Source organism: Anabrus simplex, chromosome X (assembly GCF_040414725.1).
Source record: "Anabrus simplex isolate iqAnaSimp1 chromosome X, ASM4041472v1, whole genome shotgun sequence".
Classification (NCBI taxonomy): domain Eukaryota; kingdom Metazoa; phylum Arthropoda; class Insecta; order Orthoptera; family Tettigoniidae; genus Anabrus; species Anabrus simplex.
The window spans coordinates 209,707,640-209,733,316 of record NC_090279.1 but is presented as its reverse complement, the minus strand read 5'-3'; the positions used below and the strand labels follow the sequence as shown (position 1 = coordinate 209,733,316).

At 40.7% G+C, this 25,677-nt stretch overlaps 1 protein-coding gene across 9 annotated transcripts in view; it reads right to left on the bottom strand.

Moving 5' to 3' along the window:
- The window catches only part of LOC136886379 (homeobox protein cut), a 473,229-nt gene that overhangs the window by 122,154 nt on the left and 325,398 nt on the right, over positions 1-25,677 (bottom strand). For 7 of the 9 annotated variants that reach the window (XM_067159126.2, XM_067159128.2, XM_067159131.2 and 4 more), the window contains one exon: positions 20,511-20,531. The exons of the other annotated variants lie outside the window; for them this stretch is intronic. In XM_067159126.2, coding sequence (XP_067015227.2) covers positions 20,511-20,531 — 21 coding nt within the window. The remainder of the gene's footprint in view (positions 1-20,510; positions 20,532-25,677) is intronic. 9 annotated transcript variants of the gene reach the window in all.

Here is a 25,677-nt window from a genome sequence, read left to right as displayed (position 1 = left end):
TATTAGTCGTTACCGTAGGCCTTGATCGCCAAAGGTGCTGTGGCTATGGATTTGTATAAATAGAGTGTGTTGAAATAGAAAGCGTACCGTCAGTAACGTCATATTAGTCGTTAGCGTAGGCCTTGGTCGCCAAAGGTGCTGCGGCTGTGGGTTTTGTATAAATAGAGTGTGTTGAATTAGAAAGTGTACTGTCAGTAACGTCATATTAGTCGTTACCGTAGGCCTTGATCGCCAAAGGTGCTGCGGCTGTGGATTTGTATAAATAGAGTGTGTTGAAATAGAAAGCGTACCGTCAGTAACGTCATATTAGTCGTTACCGTAGGCCTTGATCGCCAAAGATGCTCTGCGAAATGATGCAAATAAATCGTTCGTTATCAATATTTGCATTTCCTTTAGTGAAAGACATGTTCATGGTGATTAGCTTTTATATTTTGAATATATGGAGTACCATCTTCAATAACTGATTCTTATTGTTTTATGTCGCAGCGACACAGATAACTCTTAGGGAGACGATGGGATAGGAACAGGAAGTAAGCGTCCGTGGTCTTCATTGCGGTATTTGGCTGGTGTGAAAATGTCTGGAAAATGACGACACTAAAGCCAGATAGACTTTCAGTCCAAACACCCAGCCATGTTAACAATACCCACACCACCTCGTACTCGTGACTTGTTGTGTTCAGCGTCCTCGTTTAATTTAACTAATGATAGCAATAATGAGAATGTTGTCATTTCTTTAAATACAATAATTATTACTCATTATCGGAACAACTCCATCGTGCCCTTCAAATCTAACCGCGAAGAAATGCAGCTGCTAATTTTATATTGAACATTAATTTATATACGTGCACCTGCCGGTGTAGAAACATGCTTTCGGAGGAGCGTGGCATTACTCTTCACTACCGGCTGCTCTGGAAATACAATATAGCGTACATTATCTCTATGTATGTTCTGTGCTCAGCTCGAAGGCAGGTTAGATCCTCAACAGTTCCATCAATATCTGTCATAGATGGCCTAGACATCACTAAAGAGGAAATATATCATTTGCAAAAAATTCTACTATACTGTAGTTTAAAATGAGATCTGAATCATCAGTCATCAATGATCTGGATTTAGGGCTGTCGTCCAGGCGAGAGATTCCCTATCAGTTGTTCACCTAGCTATCAAATAACTTGGAAATTTATCAAACTCATCTCTCTTCCTGTAAATGAAAATTTGCCCCAATTTGTCCTCTTGAAATACAACTTTATCTCCATATTCCTTTTAAAAGCTTCACTCAGGCTTATTCGTCTACTAATGTCATTTAACACCATCTCTCTACTGACAGCTCGGAACATACCGCTTAGTCAAGCAGCTCGTCTCCTTACTCTCAAGTCTTCCCGAACAAATCGTGCTGCTTTCCTTTGAATCTTTTCCAGTTCTCATATCAAGTAGTCCTGGTGAAGGTTCCATTCACTGGAACCATACTCTAGTTGGGATCTTACCAGAGACTTATACACCCTCTGCTTTACATCCTTACTACAACCCCTGAATACCCTCATAAGCATGTGCAGAGATCTGTTTATTTGATTTTCCCAATTTACAACTTTCCTTATAATTACTCCTAGATACTTACAGGAACTGTCACCCCATCAACGCACTAATTAAAACTCGCTCACAATCTTGTAACTTATTTATTACTCTATACAGTAAAACATACTCCGCAAAAATCCTTATATCTGTTTACTCATGTAATTTATATACAATCGGAAACAAAAGTCTTCATACGTTCGCTTATTCCATAACTTGTTGGGTAAGTTAATTGTTTTGACTTGCGCTTGTGACGTTCTCTCAAACAGTGAATACTTCTTCCCTTTATTTCAGTGTGAAAGAAATCAGAAACTATGTAGGGAAAATCTAATGAAAGCCTCCAAAAAATAATCTTGTTTCATCAGTGAAACCCACTGACGTGGGAACATTCTTGTCTGGTGTTGGGATACACAGTTTAGTTTTTATCGAAAATAAGATGGGTAAATGGAAGTATCTGGATATATGTATTAGAGGAAAATCTCTGTTGGAAAACTGGGACTAAGGAATGACAGGTTTATGCAACTAGACAAAGACCCTAAACAAACCCTTGCAATAGTGAAAAAATGGCTGCTTTAATATGTTCCCAAGCAATTTCATTCACCTCCCGACCACCGACATTAACCCTGTTGAACATCTTTGGGAAGAAATCCGTAGGTGGATAAGGAAATATTCCATAAAGAAGAAGGACGATTTGAAACTTGCCATAAGAACAGAAAATGTACTGAACTGAACCTAACATGAGAGTGAAAAAATTGTGAGTGTATGTTCACTTTTGTTCCTGAACATTTTGTTTCATTTCAGAAACGAAATGTTATTTTTACACTTTGCTATTAATGGCATGAAGTATCTACAAGTCTAACATTTTATTCTGTAAGTGCAGATAAGTATAATTTTCTGTTTTTATTACACTTACATAAAATTTTGAAGTGTATGTAGACTTTTGTTTTGCGTTGAAGAATTTCCCTCTTAATGATTATAGTATCACATAATGCTTCACCTGCTGTAATTCTATGAGTTCTGTTTTCTAGAAATATAGCCACCCATTCACTCCCTGTGTTATATCGTTCAATTGCACTAGTTGTTTGTCAGTAGTCTCCTATGATCTACCCTATCAGAAGCGTTAGAGAGTTCAATCACGATACTGTCCATCTGACATCCTGATTCTGAAATATCTGCTACATCTTGCTGGAATCCGTCAAAGGCTGGCATACAACAATCCAGTACGTAATAAACGGTCACGATTTGAAATGCGACGTAAAAATGTGGATTCCATGAGATTAGAACATGATAATAAGAGTCTGTTATTCCACAACTTATTGTATCGTCATCATCATTAAAGAACCGCTAAATCATCATCTCTATAGTACATTATCTTCTCTCGCTCTCTCCCATTTCCTGCCTTTTCAACAAAACACAAATTTTATGCAAAACGATTTTAATAGATTCTCCAACGCATTGTTGCGTGAACTTGCAATTTGGTATTAGACCAATCAGAGAGACCTCTTGTGCGCCAGCTACCGGTAATAATATGCAAGGAAGGAAACAAGGACATTGTAAGTAAAAATAAAAAGCTACGCAACTCTGAGAAGAACGGATGGAACAATAATAAAGTTAACTATCGTAATTGCCTGAAACACAATTGCGTATTGAAAATGAGGTATAATGTTTTAAACATAGCCGGAACCAGGTGTACGGGAACCAAGAAAAGATAGATTCCTCTGGTGGAATAATAATTTATGGTGCGATAGTATTCCTCTTTCCTCTGATTATCCTTCCTGCCTTCCTGTAAGGAGATATGATCCCCTCTCCCTCCACCAGAACAGGAAATGGGGAGGTTACAAACCAATTACAACGTCTCCTATCGCAACCTCCTCCCCACTATGGGCTTTAACACATCGTCTTTCTCTGCCGCACTAACGCTATGAAAAGATCCAAGGCCTCCTTGACGCATCACTCTACTGTTGGCAAATACGATTAAACTAAAGCAAGGCCTCTCGCACTGTAAGTGCAGTGCAATAATGATTTAACAAAAACAAGGTCCCTTGCATAGTTAGTGAAGTGCAATAATGATTTTTATTAAAACAAGGCCCCCTGAATGTAAATGAAATGTAATCATGGTTTAATTAAAACAAAGCCCCCTGAATTTATGTGGACTGCAATAATAATGTAACTAAAACAAGGCCCCATTAATATAAGCGAAGCGCAATAATGATGTAACTAAAACAAGGCCCCCCTTAATATAAGTGGACATCAATAATGATATAACTAAAACAAGGCCCCTGGATAAACGTGCACTGCAATGATGATTTAATAAAAAGAAGTTGCAATAATCTTCTTATTCTCTACCGCTTTTACCACACCTGTGGGGTCTTTGGTACGACTGTGTCGCACATGTGGATTTGGCCATATTTTACCCTCGTATCAGGTCAAATACAGACACTGCCAGACAGTAGTTGAGCCACAGTTCCATTACGCAGCCGACACCTTAACCAGAATGAGAATTTCGGAGATAGAGAGAAATTAAGAAAGACGTTCTTAAGAAGAGTTCTAGGGCATATGAAAGTTCCCGGAGATGGATTCACATTCCACCCAATGTCAAACAAGGAGCTCCACGGGAAGTTGGAAGGAACGTTAGTCAGCATGGAAAGAAAAGACATGTTTTATGGACAGATAATAAAAATGGACATCACCAGGTTTATCCTCCAAGAAATATAGAAGTCACTACCTCCCCAACATCAGGAACTATCCCAGGAATTGAAAAGGACTAACGTTACAACTGAAGATCATTCACTACGGTTTTGCATTTAGGGCAGTCGTCCAGGTGGCAGATTCCCTATCTGTTGTTTTCCTAGCCTTTTCTTAAATGATTGCAAAGAAATTGGACATTTATCTGAACATCTCCCTTGGTAAGTTATTCCAATCCCTAACTCCCCTTCCTATAATCGAATATTTGCCCCAATTTTTCCTCTTGATTTCCAGCTTTATCTTCATATTGTGATCTTTCCTACTTTTAAAATCACCACTCAGACTTATCCGTCTACTAATGTCATTCCACGCCATCTCTCCACTGACAACTCGGAACATACCATTTAGTCAAGCAGCTCGTCTGCTTTCTCCCAAGTCTTCCCAACCTAGATGTCCAGGACAGTGTAAATTTTAGGACGAAAGTCGTAAGGGACAAGAATCTTGACAGGAAAGAGATAAACAAGGGTAAAAGTCCTTGAAGAAGGAATGAAAGGATGTTATATGCCCATATCGCTTAGACGGCTATATCGATAATAATAATAATAATAATAATAATAATAATAGTGACCATTATTAAGGCCTGAAATAGGTCTGTGTTACGGAAGATGTTTCTGAAAATCACTGAAAATAATCAGACGCAATCTAACAATCATTGTCCTTTTTTACTCTTTCAGAAAAGACAGACAGGGCAAAAAAATATACAACAATTGCTTTTGTTCTGAAAGCTAGAAAAGAGAATTATTTTGGACACACAAATTAATGCCACTTTTCCGTTTGGTAGCGTAACACAGTGACCATTGTTATAAGGTTACATTAGTCACATGTCACTTGTCGAGGAAATGGCAGGACACAATGACGAGACGAGTTTCCTCCGAGCAGCTTGAGTGAGTTAGGGAAGGGAGGGAGTACACATGTGTATACAGCGATTGGCCTCAATCATTTCTGCTGCCTAATCTCTCATCGGTCCGTCATCCTCCAATGATTTCCCTAACAAACTACCAGGGTTGTCCAGCATTTCAAGCTACGTTCAACTGCGATTTAAAAAAAAAGTAGCCCGCAGTTCTTCTTTCGGAAGGAAAAACCTGATTACCAGGATTGTCCACATGTGAGCGCTTCAAGCAGCGATCATTTGGACTTCAAAAATATAACCCACAATTTTTCTTTCGGAACAATAACCTTGACAAGTAGGATTGTTTGCACGTGAGTGATTCGAGCAACTCCAAATGGGATTCAAAAATACAGTACAAGCCACAGTTCTTCATTCTTGACGATAATCGTATAATGTGAGGTTCTCTATGTATGCCCAAGATCCCATGGGAAGATCGCGTCACCAACGAGTAGGTACTCCGTCATGCCGGGAAATCATGTGACGTCTTAAGCTTGGCCATATCTACTTAGTTCCTCTAGCTCAGGGACGGAGTGTTTAATACAAATCTGCACACTACACCACCAACCAACACAAGACACTTAATAGCGAGTGCATCCCTCCCCAAGTTGCGCCTGGTGTAGGTCGTAAAACTAGGTCAATTCCACATAGTGCTGACCCCAAGACAGTGGAAAAAAGACGAGAAGGAAGAGTTCTTCTCAAATGACAAGTATGACTTTGAAACAAGTGAGCAGAGAAGGCCAGATAGCAGAGGAGTGTGGACGTGGGCCTAGAAGGTTGTCCGACCGTTGCTCGGCAACTCTGATACCCGGTCAGGGAACGGCCGGTCTCCTAGACGGTGGCTTCGTCTCTCAGGCCAGGGAGCTTTGGGTCGGTGGTGTGATTTGCGGACAAGGTGAGGTGGGTGCAACCGTGGTCTAAAATAGGTAACTCTTCCGCCATTCGCCTTAGTGCAGGGGAACGGGAAACCACGGAAAACCACTCTTAGGACAGCCGACGGTGGGGACCTGCCACTCCGTTTCCCGAATGTAGAGCTGCAAGACCAGCCGCTGTTAAACCGAAGCCTACTCTACTCCGTGCACAGTGTGCAAGTGTAGAAAACAAGAAGGCAAGACAGCATTCATATTAGAGGCGTAAAATGTAAAAACGTCTACTGTTCAAAATTTCTGTTTTTTGTAGCTTCTAAATTACATTTTTTTAAATGTAAAAATGGTTCTGCTCTATGATTACTAGGTACTAACAGGTTAGAATGTAAACGTACCTGAACAAGGCGCAAGCATCGCCTACCCGCTCTAAGTTATGTAGATCAGTTGCATACATTTTAGGGCTTAGGCAAATCTCAATGCAGAACGGTTGTGCGGGCGAGAAGACGCTTGCGCCTTGGTTGAATACTTTCCCTAATGATTACTTTCTTGATCAGAAGATGACAAACGTATTACACCAGCTTGAAGATGAGAATTAAAGAAAGACCAGTAGAGTAGCATAATTAGTTAGGGGCTCAACTCTTGCATTCAAGGTTAAGGGTTTGAATACACGTGGTGAAGTATCATTTGTCATTTGACACCGCTCAAGAAAATGAACTCCTTTCCAGGTCAATTTTCCGACAATATGGTGTATATTGAAACCGGCAGTTAATGAACAAACAACAAACAAGAGTTATTATTATTATTATTATTATTATTATTACATTTTAAATTATTATTTTTTAAACATCGAATTTGAAATGTCATACAGTGATATGAAGCTGTTCCGCAAAACATGAAAAACATATTACGTCTTAGAAAATTCCAGGTGAAATGATTCGGTCTCCCATTTCTGACGTCCGCTGTGACGGGGAGGGTGGTTGCTTTCGTTCGAGTTCGTCTAGTGCAGAGAAACAGTGCTTTCAATTCTATAAGCCAACACAGTAATCGGAAAGCTGTTCCCTTTCGGAAATTCAGAGCATTATAAATTACAGTCAAAGTTATAGAGAAATAAACAATAGAAAACTGAAGGGTCAAAGTATATGATAATAATAATAATAATAATAATAATAATAATAATAATAATAATAATAGCCTAATAATAACAACAGGTTGACCAACCAGCTTCTCGTTTACTAGCAAGAGAGGGAGACGAAGTCACCATTGTTATGAAAGTAAGCAAAGATCTGCAGGAACTCGAGACAAGAGCAGGCATCTCTCAGGAGGATGCTTAAACAAATGAGGTTCCAGGACGAAACCACTAAGAAGGAAGACAAAGGAGAGAAAAGGAACAACACAGTGAGAGGATGTGCAGTTAGTGGGTAAGGCAGTAACTGAATATCGTGGTCCTTATAATAATAATAATAATAATAATAATAATAATAATAATAATAATAATAATAATAATAATAATAATAATAATAATAATAATGTAATCAAACCTGAGGCTTTATATACAGGGGCAACTCTAACGCTTCATAGAAAGGGCGAGCTGGAAAATATCCTAAATGAAGAGCGAAAAATCATGACGAAAATTTTAGGACCAAGGCACACGGGAGAAGGGTACCGCCTCCAAACTCGGAAATCCACGGAAAAATTATCGAATATTGCGGCAGACCTCAGGAAAAGAAGGCTGAAATTTTATGGACATGTTAAGAGGCTTCCAGAAAATAGATTAACCCACCAAGTTCTTGAAAGAGTTGATAAACTGAAGAATTTCCCTTGGATACAACAAACAAAAGTGGACATGAAGAACGCACAAATTCAACCTGAAGACATTTTGAATCGAAATATATATAGAAAGTTGACAAATGGGAAGTTATTCCAGAGAATGAATTACCAAAAAGAGCAGGTACCAAGTGGACGGAAGAACGGAAAAGGATCTTAGTCAACAGATGAAAGCATCCTGGATCCTCCGCAAACGAAATCATAAATAAAGCTTCGTGTGTTCCGAAAGGGACCATTCACGTATAATAATGATAATAATAATAATAATAATAATAATAATAATAATAATAATAATAATAATAATAATCCCCACTAGCTGCCTTTATGGTTCTCGGAGACGCCGAGGTGCCGGAATTTTGTCCGGTAGTATTTCTCTTACATGTCAGTAAATCTACCGACATGAGGCTCACGTTTTGGGGCACCTTCAATTCCCACCGGACCAAGGCGGGCTCGATTCTGCCAGCTGGGCTGAAAAGCCAGCGCTCTTTCGTCTGAGTCCAGCGTATCTTGCCTGGAACATCTGTTTTCAGTGGAAGAATTTCTATTCGCTATTTTAAAGCTTTCCGCTGGAAGTTACAAGTTCAAACTAGCGGATTCCTAATCCCACACCCCACCGCACCTCTCCTTTCATTCCACTTCCGGTCACACGTGGGCATCACTGCGCGTGTTCAGTCAAGTTCAGACGAAGACAGGAGAAAGTCAGAACCAAACTGTAATATACTCAGTACATGTTTGAAAGAAAATAATAAGTCTAAACTTAACTGACAAATACACAGGGGGAAGAAAAGTAAGAAAAAGAAAGAGTCGTAATAGTGAATGTATGTGAGTTGGAAAGCCTCTCGCAAGCAGTCTACTTGCCTTGCCGCGGTCGCTCCTGTTCTGTCTTATTCTGGTCGGGAAGGCGTTCACACTGCATTGCCTTTTAACACTGCCGCACTGAAATATTGACTAAGCCTCCTAAAGTAGACACGCCAAGCTGGTGGCAATCAGGAACAGAACAGTCGCTCCCTCGCAACTTCTCGTAGTTCTCCTTAGGTCCGAGAGATGTCACCCGTCACGTTGTTAGATTGACCAAGTCTCTCTCTCTCTCTCTCTCTCTCAGGGCAGTCGGACCGGGGTGGCAGTATTGTTAGCTTGTATCTTGTAGTACTCTGAACGAAACTAGTATTCACTGCCCATCTCATCTAATGTTATGTATACGTACGCTAAACACACAGTACTTGGCCGGAACCGAACGAGTTGGACTTGCGGTTAGCGTCGCGCAACTGTAAACTGGCATTCAGGGGATAGTGGGTTCGAACCCCACTGTCGGCAGCCCTAAAAATGATTTTCCATAGTTTCCCATTTTTATACCAGAAAAAAACTGGGGCTGTACCTTAATTAAGGCTACGACCGCTTCCTTCCCATTCCTAGACCTTTCCTATCCAATCGTCGCCATAAGACTTATCTGTGTCGGTGCGACGTAAAGCACATTGTAAAAAAATCATAACAAAAATCCTCTTTTACAGTCCTCTATCAATTTTTTAGAGTTAGAAAAATAGATGTTATACGTCATTCTAACTCAGGTTTTCAGGGACAATAAAAAAAGGTCAAGGATTCGGAATGAAGCAATTGTGCTCTTAATTAAGGTACAGCCCCTACATTTGCCTGGTGTTAAAATGGGAAACCACCATCAGGGCTGCCTAGGATGGGATTCGAACCCACCATCTCTCGAATCCAAGCTCACAACCACGCCGTCCAAATCGTGCAGTCAACTCTCTCGGATTGAAATTAATTAAAATTCAGCGCCATTCCGCCAAATAGAATTCTGGTTTCTCTGCCATTTGGTTGATTAAAATGTAGGCCTAATATCATAATGGGCACGCAGGCAGCCGAAATGACATCCAGTCAAAATACCAGCACACTGCAACAAGGCCATAGGATTCTTCTTTTTCGTATTATTATTATTTATTCTTATTCGTATTATTACTGTATGGCTCCTTTGCTTAATTGTTAAGCGTAGTGGTCGTCGGTTCAGAGGACCCCAGGTTCGATTCCCGGCCGGAGCAGGGAATTTTCTGCGGCTGGTAAATTCCTCCGACTTGGGGAGTTGGTGTTGTCTTTGTACATACTACTTCATATTCAGACAACATGAAACACTACCAACCACTTCAGAAACACGCAATAGTGAATTCAAGGTTCACGTCAAGAAGGGCATCCGGCCGTAAAGCTAGGCCAGCCCCTTATCCGTTGCCAACCCCAATAAATTGGGTGGGAAACCAGGAAGATAAAATGCTGTTTTAAATCATAAAATTACCAGGGTTTCGTCCCAACTGTTAAGCCCAAACCATAATGGGATGAAACTCTGGCAGTTTTACGAAAGAAGGAGCGTGAAAGGTTCGAATACTTGTATAAAATAAATCTTTTTCACACCATACAAAACGATTAATAGTCTGTAGCCTACACAAGCTATAATTTTTTTTAAAAATCTCCGAAACTGTGATAGAAGTCTCGAATATTTCTGAGAAATTTCACTATTATACGAAACTTCTGAAGGAACGACATTTCACCTCCCAGCATCCTGCCCATCCCATGTCTGTGGTGGGAAGCACCTAAATCACAAGAGCGACACACCTTTCTCCAATGATACAAGTTACAGATTTGAGGCAGTGCGGGGAATAATTCTGGGAATGTGGTGGCGCCCGCCCATCTGTGGGAGGAAGAAGAACAAGAAGAAGAAGACGAAGAGGAGGAGGAAGTTGCCGCTAATTGCAGTAATTAAGAGTTCCACAAGTCAATAGATGGATGGATGAGTCCAATTGGTGCTGAGGCTGCAGCATTAGACAAATGACAGATGAAAACAATTGAGCTTCAACTTTTCCTTGATTTGAACGTTTCTATGGAAATGAGAGAAAGAAAACAAAAGAGAGGCGAGGTGGATGGATGGATGGATGGATTCCTGGGAGAGCTTATCAAGTTTTGAGATGAGTTCGGAACTTTCTACGTACAACATTCGTTTCCTTTAATAATGTTAATAATTAACGCATTTAACATGATATTACATTTTGAATTTTTATTTGACTGCAATGTTTCGACCCCTTCTGAAAGAAAATAGTCCTATTATTGTATTAATATACACCTTTAAAATGTGAATGTTTAGGCACTTCAAGGTTAGAATGCAAACTTACTGACTAACAAGTATATCCTAGCCCGGAAAACATAGTTAATTGGTTAATTCCTCTGGCCCGGGGACTGGTGTATGTGTCGTCTTCATCATTTCATCCTCATCACGACGCGCAGGTCACCTACGGGAGTCAAATCGAAAAGCCTGTACCTGGCAAGCCGTACTTGTCTTCGGTCACTCCCGGCACTAAAACCCATACCCCATTTCATTTCTAGCCCGGACAAAAGTTCTGCTTTGAGATTTGCATAAATATTAGGGGCCCGGCCTCTTGGATCCCCTACAACTTATGCTACTCTCGTTACATTGCGGATGAGCATGCTGGACGAGACGTCCTACTCGACAAATTTCCTAAAATTCGGGGTATTCTTATAACTTTTGAACCAATGATAACAAATGAATGCAATCTGTTCTGAATTACAGAGTAAATGTGGGTGGTTCCATCTTCTGCCTGTATCCATACACTGCTGTACACGTCGCACCATATTCCGTTATGTTTTGCGAAGTGTCAATGTTACTGATTTAATTCCCGAATGGCCTAACAGAGTGAGCGCAGTCTATACTAACGATTTCTTTGGTGAGTTCAGTAAGCGTCCTTGAGTGCATGCGCGGTTCGTGTCACGTAGCTGCCAGCTTGCACCCAGGAGATCGTGGGTCCGAACCACGCTCTCGGCAGCCCTGAAGATGGTAATGCGTTGGTTTTCCATTCTTTAACCAGACAAATGCTGGGGCTGTCCGGTTGCATTCTTCCCGCTCTTCCTATCCTATTGCCGCCGTAAGAACCATCTGTATCGGTGCGACTTAAAGCAAAGTGTAAAAGAAAAAAATTCTTGACCCATACCAGGTCTGTATTTACCACTCTCGCTGAGGAGCGAAGTGATATTCTGCAGCTTTCTGGTTGGAACGTCGCGCACACTGAATTCTATTCGAAATGCCCAATCAAGGAATTTGTCTTCCAATACATTTTCGCTGTCAACGGCCGTAGCCGTGTTGAAACACCGGATCCCGTGAGATCTCCGAAGTTTAGCAACATTGGGCGTGGTCAGGAGTTGGATGGGTTGCTACGCGCTGTTGATGGGGGGTAAGGGAATGGAGGAGCGGAAAGGAACTGGCCACCCTACCGCACGTTAAACTTCGGCTCAGGAACACCTCTGCGGAGGTTCGGACCTGCCTTCGGGCAGAATAACCCTTACCTTACTTTTTCGCTATAAAACACGCTGCCGAAGATAGGATTACGTGTTCATGTGTTACGAATGCAAAAACTAGAGACAGCGAATTCAGTAATAATATTAAGCAGTAGTCAAAATATGGCAATGAATGGCAGGAGTACTATTCTAGATTCTACTAGAACCACTTTATTATTATTATTATTATTATTATTATTATTATTATTATTATTATTATTATTATTATTATTATTATTATTATTTCACCCTCTTTTGAGGTACGTTGAATCAACCATTTCACTGTGTGTTTTTCTTTTCTTAGTTCCCATTATTTCTTCATTCTTCCTGATCTTTGTTACTACTCCTCTTCGGAGATAATGGGTTCTGATTTTGATGTACATTTGTTTTGGAACCTTATGTTTTCGTCTTTCGTTATTGTTTTAGCTGTTCGTGGGAACAGTGAATTTTCTGTAACTTTTAATTCTACTACGTCTTTTTCAGTTTCTTTAAACCAGTTGGGTTTTGTTTTGCGGTTGCGGAAGAAGTCAAAGATTTGTTTGGTTAATCTATTATTTAGAGTTCATTCTGGGAAGATGACCGTAAGAAGTTATCCTTCATTTTCCCATAGTATCTAAGAGTTTTTAAATAATCGTGTAGAGTGTTTCATTCTTGATGTATGTTATCTTGTGTTGGGTATTCAGCCCGAAGGCTGGTTTGATCCTCAACAGCTCCGCCAACGGCTACCATAGACAGCGTCGTTGAAGAGGCATACTAGGGAAATGAGAAGTGAGGTAGTTTCCCGTTGCTTTCCTCACTGAGCTAGAAGTTGCTATTACATATCAGTCTGCCAAGCCCACTGAAATGTTGGTCTTATGATATTTCTTAAAATTTTCCTTTCCTTTAGCTCGAGTTTCTCCTCTGTCCGCTGAAATTCATGTTTATTATTTCTTCTGCGTATAGTGCTTTTTGTCTTCAAATCCCGGCAGTATTAAATTATCGAGACAGTTTAGGTTTTCCTTCCAGGAGACTCCCTTTCTTGAAAGAATATCCCACTGGGGAGGGGACTTCTTGTCTTGCTTAATCGAATGATGTTAAGAGAAATTGGTTACTTCGTAATTTCTCCCCTTAAATAATACATCCGTTTATTTATTCAAAAGTAGTTTCGTCAGACTGAAGAATCGAACGGTTATGAGTCGAAACTGAAGAGGGACGGCCTCATATATCTCAAAACCTTTAATAGTAGCCAACACCCGTCTGTCACTGATTTATAAAATACTATATTGTTCTTGTTTCTTGCCGTTCAATTCCACCCAGCCCACTACCAGTCCATTGTCCTATTAATGGTATAATGAAGAAAAATAAGAAAATAATTTTAATAAGAGCTTCTCTGTAAACAAGATTAAGATTTAGATGTTCTGCGATATCCTAAAATAGTGGTGGAGACTTGTTAGAGACTCACAGAGTTGCACAGACCAGCAGCAAGTGTTAAAGGTCCCCGCTATATAAACACAATACTCTCACATCTATTACCAATTTCTCTGTCACTCCTATCCTTTTTCCAGCACGCGTACACAGTGAATGATGTTTGAGTTTACAAGTAAACAGACCAGTGGACGTTAAATAAATAGCACACAGTAGCCTAACGGGACGGGGTCATTCGCGGCTTTTATCAAACATGCTTCAAATATTTAGAAATACAATATTACCATAAATTGGTCGGTACGTGTAAACTAGGTTCTCTCTCTCTTCCTCAGTGCAGACAGTCACATGAAAACAATATGACTACAAACTGAATATTTGTAATTCACTCGGATTTATCTAAAGCGTGGGACACATCTTTCTCATTACCGAAATTCGACACTGTAGAAGATTTATATCGACTCAACGATTCTTCTTTAATCATAAACATGCTCTGTAGTCGAGGCAAAGACGAAAGTCTAAACCATATTCGGACTGGAGATTCAGAAGGCGAAGAGGGAAGTCTAAACCCACTCCACAGCATATATTCAGGAGGCCAAGAACGAAGCCTCAATCAGATTCGGGTTGGAAATTCAGGAGGCCAAGAAGAAAGTCTAAGCCGTGTTCGGGTTGGATTTTCAGGAGGTCAAGAAAAAAAAGTCTATACCACATTCGGGTTGGAGATTCAGGAGGCCAAGACGGAAGTCTAGACCCTATCGACAGGAGATTTTCACGAGGGAAAGAACGAATCCTCAGTCAGATTCGGGTTGGAGATTCAGGAGGCCAAGAAGATAGTCCAGACAATATTCGTGTTGGAGGTTCAGGTCAAGAACGAAACCTCAGCCAGGTTGAATTGAAGATTCAGGACGCCAAGAAGAGAGACTATACCATGTCCGAGGTGGAGATAAAAGAGGCCAAAAAAAGAAGCCTCAGCCAGGTTTATGGCGGAGACACAGGGCAAGTCCGCATTCTTAATCAGCACAGCTTCAGTTTATGAAAAGGCACTGTTGTAGATTGTCTAAGCACAATACAACAGTGGACTGTCACATTTCTAAAGAACAGCAGAAAATGGAAAGCAATGATTTTATTTCAATCAATCTATTACCTATAAATTGAAACGCTCTTCTGCTTTTAAACTTTTTATTTTGCGCGCGTAGGTGTGTGTTTATCCCGTCGATAAGCACTTCCAGCCGCTCTTGTTCGCCATCGACAACAGGTGGCGTATTGGAAAGAGTGAGGTAGAGGGGAGAGCCGACTTCAGTGGCCAAACCACGTGAGAGGGAGAGAGACGGATGGTCTCTTGTTTGTTCAGTGTCGCTATGCAGTTGTAATAGATGCTGTCCGTCCTTCACAGCTATGCAGTGTTTCACCGCCCAGTATAAATACAAGGGGACAAACACCTCGCCAGACAAAGTGGTATTCAGGAGCGCATTTTACTAGGTTTCATGACTCCCTGTGTGGATCAGCGGATCCCAAGAGCAGAGATTCAAACCGGCAGAGGTAGTCAGATGTTTTAAGGTTGGTAAAAGCAGTCTATTTTGCCACTCAATACAGTGCGATGTCGGCATTTAAAAGATTAAAACTCAGGCAAAGATCGCCCAAGAATGACCCGCTTCTCTGCCATCTAATAAATTGAAACGCAACGTTGAAACTGACCCTCAGGCAGCCCAAATTGCATCGAATCAAATTATCTACACACGGTAGCTGAGGCCGTACGATTGTTATGATACTGCCTTTTTTAAATTAGCTTTACGTCGCACCGACACAGATAGGTCTTATGGTGACGATGGGATAGGAAAGGCCTAGCAGTAGGAAGGTAAAACCCCCAGCATTTGCCTGGTGTGAAAATGGGAAACCACGGAAAACTATCTTCAGTGCTGCCGACAGTGGGGCTCGAACCGACTATCTCCCGGATGCAAGCTCACACCTGAATGTTATTGTTCTTTTCTCATAGTCATCATCATCATCATGAATTCCTTCCAGCGAGCCGGGCTTTGTACGTTTCTTCTCCCTCTAGGGCATGTTTCTCGTCTCTTCTCTTATCTGGCCTAACCCCCTTTTACTAGGGCGTCTAATAGATCTTCGTCCCGGAACGATCTTTTCCTTGGAGTTCGAGTCGCCTGCATCCGCTGTCGTAGCCACTTCAACCTTGCAACATTCAGCCTTTCTTCTTCCATGGTCAGGGTGACCTGCAGGTCTCCTCGTATCTGATCATTCCTGGTTCTGTACTTCCTTGTTTTCTGTACAGCTAATCTAAGAAACTTCATTTCAACAGCTTGCAGTTGACTTCTCTTTTATGTATGACGCAACTCTCCAGACTATATGTCACGATGGGCAGGAGATAATTCTTAAACGTGGTCTGTTTACTCATAGTATCTTCATCAAATACTTTGTATCAAGATATTTTAGGTTATATAATAAGAGCCGAGATTGCGCAGAAAATTTGCTTGCTTCCCTATTCCCTCTAAAACCAAACCCCATGGCGCAACAGCCCTGAAGGACCACGGAATACCAAGCAACCGATGCTAAGCCCAAAAGCTTGTAGATTACGAGGTGTCGTGTGGTCAGCATGACGGATACTCTCGGGCGTTATTCTTGGCTTTCTAGACTGGGGCCACTATCATATCGTCAGATAGCTCCTCCACTGTAACCACGTAGGCTGAGTGACCTCAAACCAGCCCTCAGATCCAGGTAAAGTACCCTGACGTGGCCGGGAATAGAACTCGCAGCCTCTGGGTAGGAGGCAAGCACGTTGCCTCTACACTGCAGGACCGGCTGCGCTATTCCTTCTACTATACCTTATTTGGAACAACAGCAACCTCTCACGGAAAATCATGATACAACTATTCAGTGATCTCCGCTCTCTTGTACGGCTGTGAATTATGGAATGTGACTAAATATTCAGAAAGCATCTCCAGATGTTCGTGAATTGTTGCCTGAGACGTTTCAGGTATCATCTACATCTACAGGGTGTCTCGTCACGGACTAATTACATTTTGGTTGGTTTGTTGCTCCAGATAGCTTTGTATCTGTATCGCACTGAAAATAATAACCGTACTTTTTTTTTACGTTCGTCCTAAATGCTAGTTCTTGACAGACGCTGAGGTATCGGATTTTTCCCCCTGTAAGGGAACAGTTCTGTATTTGTTACATACTGTACTGATAGAACAGACTGAACACCCTGCGATAATAGTGTGCGGATTTTGTCTGAGGGCTGTTGAATTTCTATGTGTTTGGTGCTGTACGTTTTGGTTACTGCATATTGCAGGCTTTTTCCCTGTTGTGAAGGTATTTTCACAGAAAAAAAAGGATGATTGGGATAAAAATCCGAATAAATTATAATTACTAGAGCCCGGATTTTTATGCATTAATAGGTTAGAATGCAAACTTACTGAAGCGAGTATCACAACGATTATGCTATGGGGTTTACATAAACATGAGGGGTATGGCCCATCAAAACCCCTATAATTTATGTTACTCTTGCTACATTATGGAAAAGCGGGTGGCCGACACTTCCTACTAACCAAATTAGTTTGCAATCTAACCTGTTACTGCATAAAAATCTGGGCTTTAATAATTACTATAGCCCGATGTTTAGGCTGTAATTCGTTAAGATGCAAACACACTAAAGCAAATAACAAGTATACTCTACCGGGACAACAGTTCTGCTATGAGATTTGCATACATATTAGGGTCCTACCCTGATAGAACCCCTACAGCTTATGTTACTCTCGCTACACTACTGAAGAGCGGGTAGACGACAGTTCCTACCAGGTAGGTTGGTTTGCATTCTGAACTATTACTGTCCAAACAGGCGGGCTTTAATAATTACATTATTATTCTGTAAAGAACCGCTGGTGACCACGGATTTCTAATACCAGTATACTCAGAAGGTATCCCTGAAAAACCTCTGGTGTGGGTTCACTCTGTAGTCTATATAAGATGTCCTGAGGTAGTCAGAAACGAAAACCTGAGGAAGGAAAGAAACCAGAAAGCCGATGACGTAGGATATCAGGAAAGGGATGGATAGTCCAAACATTAAGAAAATAGAAAGTAACAGTTCCAGAGTCGGTCTTAGAAAGTAGGGAAAAAGGAATCGTGAAAGAGCAAGGAACAACTGGGAAGGAACCGTTAGAGGGGAACCGATTGGAATTGTAAACGCCTGGCTTCAGAACATACCGAATGGTGAGATTTCTTTGATGTCCTTTCCTCCACAAGGAGAGACAGGAGTTGAATCGGACTTCGACTAAAATCTGTATTCCTTTAAAATAAGAGAATGACGGCCTTCTGACCTGCGACGTATATTGAATTCTCAGAAATCATGGGCTTCCCCGAATGGTTCAACATTGGAACTGGATGATGGAAGGAATTTTTTTTCAAAACACTAGCTCAAATATGTACGAGAATGCTATGAAAGACAAGAACATTAGTGAGATGAATGAGACAGGGAAGCATCAATTAGTCTGAAGAGGTTATGTAAGGATACAGATATCCAGCCATCCCTACCGAACAGTAGTAATTACTTCAAACATGTGACAGGCTTCTTCTGTTCATTCCGACTTTATTACATTCTTCTCCCTCCTCATCATTTTGCTAATTCATCATACTTCCTGGATACATCAACTGCACTCGTAGGACTTCAGAGCCTTCATCTCCCTCTACCGGCACAGGTTTCACGTTCAATGGTGGAAATTTGAAGTTAATAATAATCGAGTTACTCTTTCATTTCAGTAAATGTACGTAAAGAAATTATTAGTCCTTTAAAAGTAAACAGTAGACTGCAGAAAACAGACTATGATATATATATTATTTTCTAAACCTGGGAATTGATTATTGTATTGTATTACCTGCAGCAGGCCTAGAACCGAAAAGAGAAGATGCTTCAGGAAATTTCTTCGGCATCCTGTAAGTTGTGTGTAGGTTTCCATGTGTTTGTGTTGTATTTAAAATGTTAATCTAGTAGTAATTCATTGTACCGCCTCGCCTGATGAAAATTGCAGTGTTGTTGTACTGTAAATATCTTAGTTACCTGTGAATTTGTTTTCTTGTGATATTTATGATACATTGATTTTTAATGAAATATTTGAAGTTATATTTTGTACATTCTTAGTAAATTTATGGACGACTACGTTGTAATTGGAGTAACTCATTTTCCGTAAATGTCATACTGATTTCTTTACTATTGCTTCTAATAATTATGTTAGGCTGCTCCCAAGTAATTTTCAATTGTCGTGGATTTTTTTCTTCTCTCTTTCTCTCTTTCTTAATATGTTTACCATTCAGGGTCGGTTTTTCTCTCGGACTCAGCGAGGGACACCACCTCTACTGCCTCAAGGGCAATGTCGTGGAGCTGGAAACTGTAGGTCGGAAGGATACGACCGGGAAGGAAGACCAGTGCCTCGCCCAGGCGGCCTCACCAGCTATGCTGAACAGGGGCCTTGTGGAGGGATGGGAAGATTGGAAGGGAGAGGGAAGGAAGCGGCCGTGGCATTACGTTCGGTAACACTCCGACATTTGCCTGGAGGAGAAGTGGGAAACCACGGAAACTCCTTTGAGGATAGCTGAGTTGATAATCGAACCCATCTCTACTCAGTTGTTCTTCGGAAGCTGAGTGGACCTCGTTCCAGCCCTCGTAGCACTATTCAAATTTCGTGGTGGAGCCGGGAAACGAAACCGGGCCTCCCGAGGTGGCAAGTAATCATACTAACCAGTACACCATAGAGGCGTACATTTTTGTTTCTTGTTTTCATATATTTCTTTCTTTGTTCTTCTTTCGTTTCATGAAAGTTCCGTGTTTTGAGAGAGAGAGAGAGAGAGAATTCAGTAATAAGTTCGTCAATAATATTTTGAATTAATGCGCCTATTATTTATTTTTTAATATTTTTTTTCAAGATTCCCTCAAAAAAGCAGCTATCCCTAAGTTGAAATATGTATTTCATTTGCAATTTGTCGTACTCACTATACACGTGGTGATTTACGATTAGGAGAGTGTCCCTGAGAATAACAATGGAACTTTCTTTTAGTTTCAGCACACCAATTCCAAAACCCCGAAAGAATTTCTCGCACAATTTAGATATGGCTCATGTTGCACCGGACAGTAGCCCAATCATCTTCAAATTTCTGAGCGGAATGCTATATTTCTCCTCTCCAGTAGCCTGGATGTTTAAAGCACGGTTCGTAGAGCCTACTCCTTCCAGAATCAATCTCCTTTGCTTGTGTGTTTCCTTCTGACAACTCACAGTTCTTCTTCCTGTTAATTGCGGCCAGTATCCAGTATTCGGTAGATCGTGGGTTCGAACCCCACTGTCGCAGCCCTGAAAATGGTTTTCCGTGGTTTCCCATTTTCACACCAGGCAAATGCTGGGGCTGTACCTTAATTAAGCCCACGGCCGCTTCCTTCCCACTCCTAGCCCTTCCCTGTCCCATCGTCGCCATAAGACCTATCTGTGTCGGTGCGACGTAAAGCAACTAACCACCAACTTCTTCCTGTCGATTGCTATAACTTAATGTAAGGACGCTTTCCTTGTAATATTTTCTTTTCATGAATTTTGTTGTATATTGTTTCGTTGTGCATTTTTTAAACCGGTGCTATAATATTATAAGCAATCCACGTTCATAATAATATGGCACATCGCATACATGCCAGTTAAAAAAAGGTAGTTCTTATGTGAAAGGAACACATCTCATTCCGTATAAACTTTAAATCACTCACTTCCTCGGTGAGGTTGGTTTTTAGAGGCGATTTAATGACAAATTTTCGAGACTATCAAATTTCTTTCAAATTTTAGTCTTGGTAGAGTATTATAGCTAAAAATATGTAGAAGGTATTGTCTACTTACATTGTACGATTTGTCAAAGACCTAAGGAGAAGAAAATAAATAAGAATTAATTCTGGGAATTCACATTTCTACACAAAAAATAAGGAAACGAAACCTTAAATTATTCCCCAAAAATTAAGATAATAATATTACTTGCCATGCACTGGCATAAACTGACATAGCAGTTCAAATGGGTTGGTTTCGTTAAACCGTGACACCTTCCTTCTTCACAGTTCAGTAATCAATCAATCAATCAATCAATCAATCAATCAATCAATCAATCAATCAATCAATCAATCAATCAATCAATCAATCAATCAATCAATAGGCAGGAAATGTTCAATTTCTATCCAAGTACTACATTGACATTCCATGTAATATTGCAAAGGAGAATACATACTAGCGTGTCTTAGGCAGGGCTACACTAAGACTCCCGCCCCCTGTAACAGTTCTAAAACAACGACAACGTGGAACCACATCTCGTGTCACGATGCAGGTAGTACTAACACAGTCACAGAGTAGTACCACACCTTGTGTCATGATACAGACAGTACTAACACAGTCACAGAGTAGCATCACACATTGTGTCATGATACAGACAGTACTGACACAGTCACAGAGTAGCATCACACATTGTGTCATGATACAGACAGTACTAACACAGTCACAGAGTAGTACCACACCTTGTGTCATGATACAGACAGTACTAACACAGTCACAAAGTAGCATCACACATTGTGTCATGATACAGACAGTACTAACACAGTCACAGAGTAGCACCACACCTTGTGTCATGATACAGACAGTACTAACACAGTCACAGAGTAGCATCACACATTGTGTCATGATACAGACAGTGCTAACACAGTCACAGAGTAGCATCACACATTGTGTCATGATACAGACAGTACTAACACAGTCACAGAGTAGTACCACACCTTGTGTCATGATACAGACAGTACTAACACAGTCACAAAGTAGCATCACACATTGTGTCATGATACAGACAGTACTAACACAGTCACAGAGTAGTACCACACCTTGTGTCATGATACAGACAGTACTAACACAGTCACAGAGTAACCACACCTTGTGTCACAATACAGACAGTACTAACACAGTCACAGAGTAGCATCACACATTGTGTCATGATACAGACAGTACTAACACAGTCACAGAGTAGTACCACACCTTGTGTCATGATACAGACAGTACTGACACAGTCACAGAGTAGCATCACACATTGTGTCATGATACAGACAGTACTAACACAGTCACAGAGTAGTACCACACCTTGTGTCATGATACAGACAGTACTGACACAGTCACAGAGTAGTACCACACCTTGTGTCATGATACAGACAGTACTGACACAGTCACAGAGTAGCATCACACATTGTGTCATGGTACAGACAGTACTAACACAGTCACAGAGTAGCATCACACATTGTGTCATGATACAGACAGTACTAACACAGTCACAGAGTAGCATCACACATTGTGTCATGATACAGACAGTACTAACACAGTCACAGAGTAGCATCACACATTGTGTCATGATACAGACAGTACTAACACAGTCACAGAGTAGTATCACACCTTGTGTCATGATACAGACAGTACTAACACAATCACAAAGTAGTACCACACCTTGTGTCATGATGCAGACAGTACTAACACAGTCACAGAGTAGTACCACACCTTGTGTCATGATATGGACAGTACTAACACAGTCACAGAGTAGTACCACACCTTGTGCCATGCTACAGACAGTACTAACACAATCACAAAGTAGTACCACACCTTGTGTCATGATGCAGACAGTACTACCACAGTCACAGAGTAGTACCACACCTTGTGTCATGATACAGACAGTACTAACACAGTCACAGAGTAGCATCACACCTTGTGTCATGATACAGACAGTACTAACACAGTCACAGAGTAGTACCACACCTTGTGTCATGATACAGACAGTACTAACACAGTCACAGAGTAGCATCACACATTGTGTCATGATACAGACAGTACTGACACAGTCACAGAGTAGCATCACACATTGTGTCATGATACAGACAGTACTAACACAGTCACAACTTAGAACCACACCTTGTGTCATGATACAGACAGTACTAACACAGTCACAGAGTAGTACCACACATTGTGTCATGATACAGACAGTGCTAACACAGTCACAGAGTAGCATCACACATTGTGTCATGATACAGACAGTACTAACACAGTCACAACTTAGAACCACACCTTGTGTCATGATACAGACAGTACTAACACAGTCACAGAGTAGTACCACGCCTTGTGTCATGATACAGACAGTACTAACACAGTCACAGAGTAGTACCACACCTTGTGTCATGATACAGACAGTACTAACACAGTCACAGAGTAGTACCACACATTGTGTCATGATACAGACAGTGCTAACACAGTCACAGAGTAGCATCACACATTGTGTCATGATACAGACAGTACTAACACAGTCACAGAGTAGCATCACACATTGTGTCATGATACAGACAGTACTAACACAGTCACAGAGTAGCATCACACATTGTGTCATGATACAGACAGTACTAACACAGTCACAGAGTAGCATCACACATTGTGTCATGATACAGACAGTACTAACACAGTCACAGAGTAGCATCACACATTGTGTCATGATACAGACAGTGCTAACACAGTCACAGAGTAGCATCACACATTGTGTCATGATACAGACAGTACTAACACAGTCACAGAGTAGCATCACACATTGTGTCATGATACAGACAGTGCTAACACAGTCACAGAGTAGTATCTTAATACGAGATAGTACTAAGACAATAGAAACTGGGTCAGGAATACCTAGATGACAAAAATGCAGACTTGTTTCGAGAGCGGTTTAATGAAACGCAATGATTCAAACATTTACGTATACATTTAAAGAGGGAACCAAAGCGTTTGGTAGTTTTCCTGATGAAGGGGAAACTTGACCCACAGCTCACCTAACCCTCGCCTACAAATCGTGGTAGCCCGCTAATATAATATTGGACATGATACGTATCGGCACGTAGGAAGAGGAACCAATACGGAATGTCGAGTCTGTGGGTAAACAGATAGAAATTACTGTGGACCGTCGAGTTTGCTGGGATAATCGATGCTGGGGTTATGTATTGATAAACAGCATGGACTGTGTGAGTGTAGAGGACACAAAAAGCTAGCGGACGAGGCGGCCTGCACGGGCTAGCAAGAAACATTCCGTCCAATCGCATCGGGGATTGGATAATGACGGGTCTACCATTGCAAGCTGTGAGAGTGCTCTATATGACAGCTGCTGTGATTTCTTAACCCAGAAATCAATTATTTCTGACATACGCGATCATTCCGATAGTTAATAACTTCTATTTATAATTCTTATTAGGGATGTGCATGGGGAGATCAAAGTCAGGAGTTTTATAATTGGAAAGGCGAACAGTTCTTTTCCTCCTGCACAAATATGTGCGGAATAAATGTTGACCATAAAAAAAAAGTTTGCAACGGTATATACACACCTGAAAAATGTAGCTCCCAACGAACTATTTATGTGATAACGATGTTTTCTTTCTTGTATCCTATCCTTATTTGATCCTTAATGCCTTTTCCTGCGAGTACTTTTTCCCATGCTTTGATGACCTTGTCCAGGACACAACTGAACTGAAATGGGGATAAGAAACCTCCTTGTCTACCGCTTCTCTTGACTTCAAAGTGTCCTGATATCTTACGCATGAACTTAACCTTTGAGTGTGTGTTTGTTAGGGTCTCTTTTATTAATTGTAATGTCTTGTTATCTATGCCAGTTGCTTTAAGGATGGCATGTTGTTATTATTATTATTATTATTATTATTATTATTATTATTATTATTATTTTGTTAAGTGGAATATAATGTACTATTGGACCCGTACTGTTCCGCATTATTCGTTATAAATAGGTCAGATAACTCGTCTTGATGCGCCTGTCGGAGTCATATTGTTTTTCAAATTTTTCATGAACACTTAATACCGGTAATAATAACTTATTCATTCGCAATTTGGTTTATAACACTTCTTTCCACACAATATTCACTGTGCTTCCACCATTCAGCCGTATCTGGATCTTAACATTTTCAAACGATCTTGCCCGAGATAGTGCATCATACAATTGACCGTGGCTGTATACTGGGTTCGGGTAAGTAGACACCCACTTTTTCAAAGGTTTGTCCCTGCGTTTTATTAATGGTCATACAGAAGGCCAGTCGACTTGATACTTCAGTACGTACGTAGACTGTTTTCTCTAACCAGCATGTAAGTTATTAGAAACGTTCTGCCATCTGTTGAGTATATTCAGAAGCTGGGGGAGGTCAGAGAATCAAAGAGTATCTATCAGAGAATAGTATTCTTCCATCATCAGGGGAAGTGCATACTCTCTGGCTTGACAGGTAGTAATCATTATTGAAAGTGTTGGTCGCTTAGCAACCTGCTAAGTACAGAATGTATTGCGGCTTAGAATAAGCCACCACCATTAATTATTGGAGTAATCATTTAAGGATTTGATCTTGAAAATAAATCTATTTCCGTTGAATTTTCAAGAAATGCAGGATTTTTTCTGTACCATTGTGATGATTTGGAAGATTTAGGTACAAACCGCACCTTTTAACTCCCTCTGGTTTAAGAGCTTGAATTTTGTGAACATACACGTTAGCGCTATATATTATGTGTTAGAATAAGTAATTTAATGTTTTAAAAATAGTTACAGTTGCTGAATTCTCTCTCTTTAGTTGACGGTCTTGTGGTTAGTAGAGAAGAGTATTCTGCTCGTCCAGTCTGACTCGTGATACTGAAGTTAGTAATCCTAATTCTCCACCTAAGAAGTCGAGAGGAAGACCTCTGACAATTGAAATCCGCTGGTTTAATTTTTCCACTAAAAGCTTATTTGTTTTTCACAGTGCGGTATTGTTTAGGAAAGCAACATCATCATCTGCGGCGCAATAAATGATCGATTTCTTTCGTTATTTTTCTCGCTTCCCTCCCTATATCAGCTCCGTCCCCATGTTTCATCACAGCAATTACGTCACATTATTGAAATCAATAGTAGAAGGAAGGCGGTCACCAACTGTTATCAACAGTCCAGAGCTTCATCCAGAACACGAGGTCTCTGATCCAACACGACCTC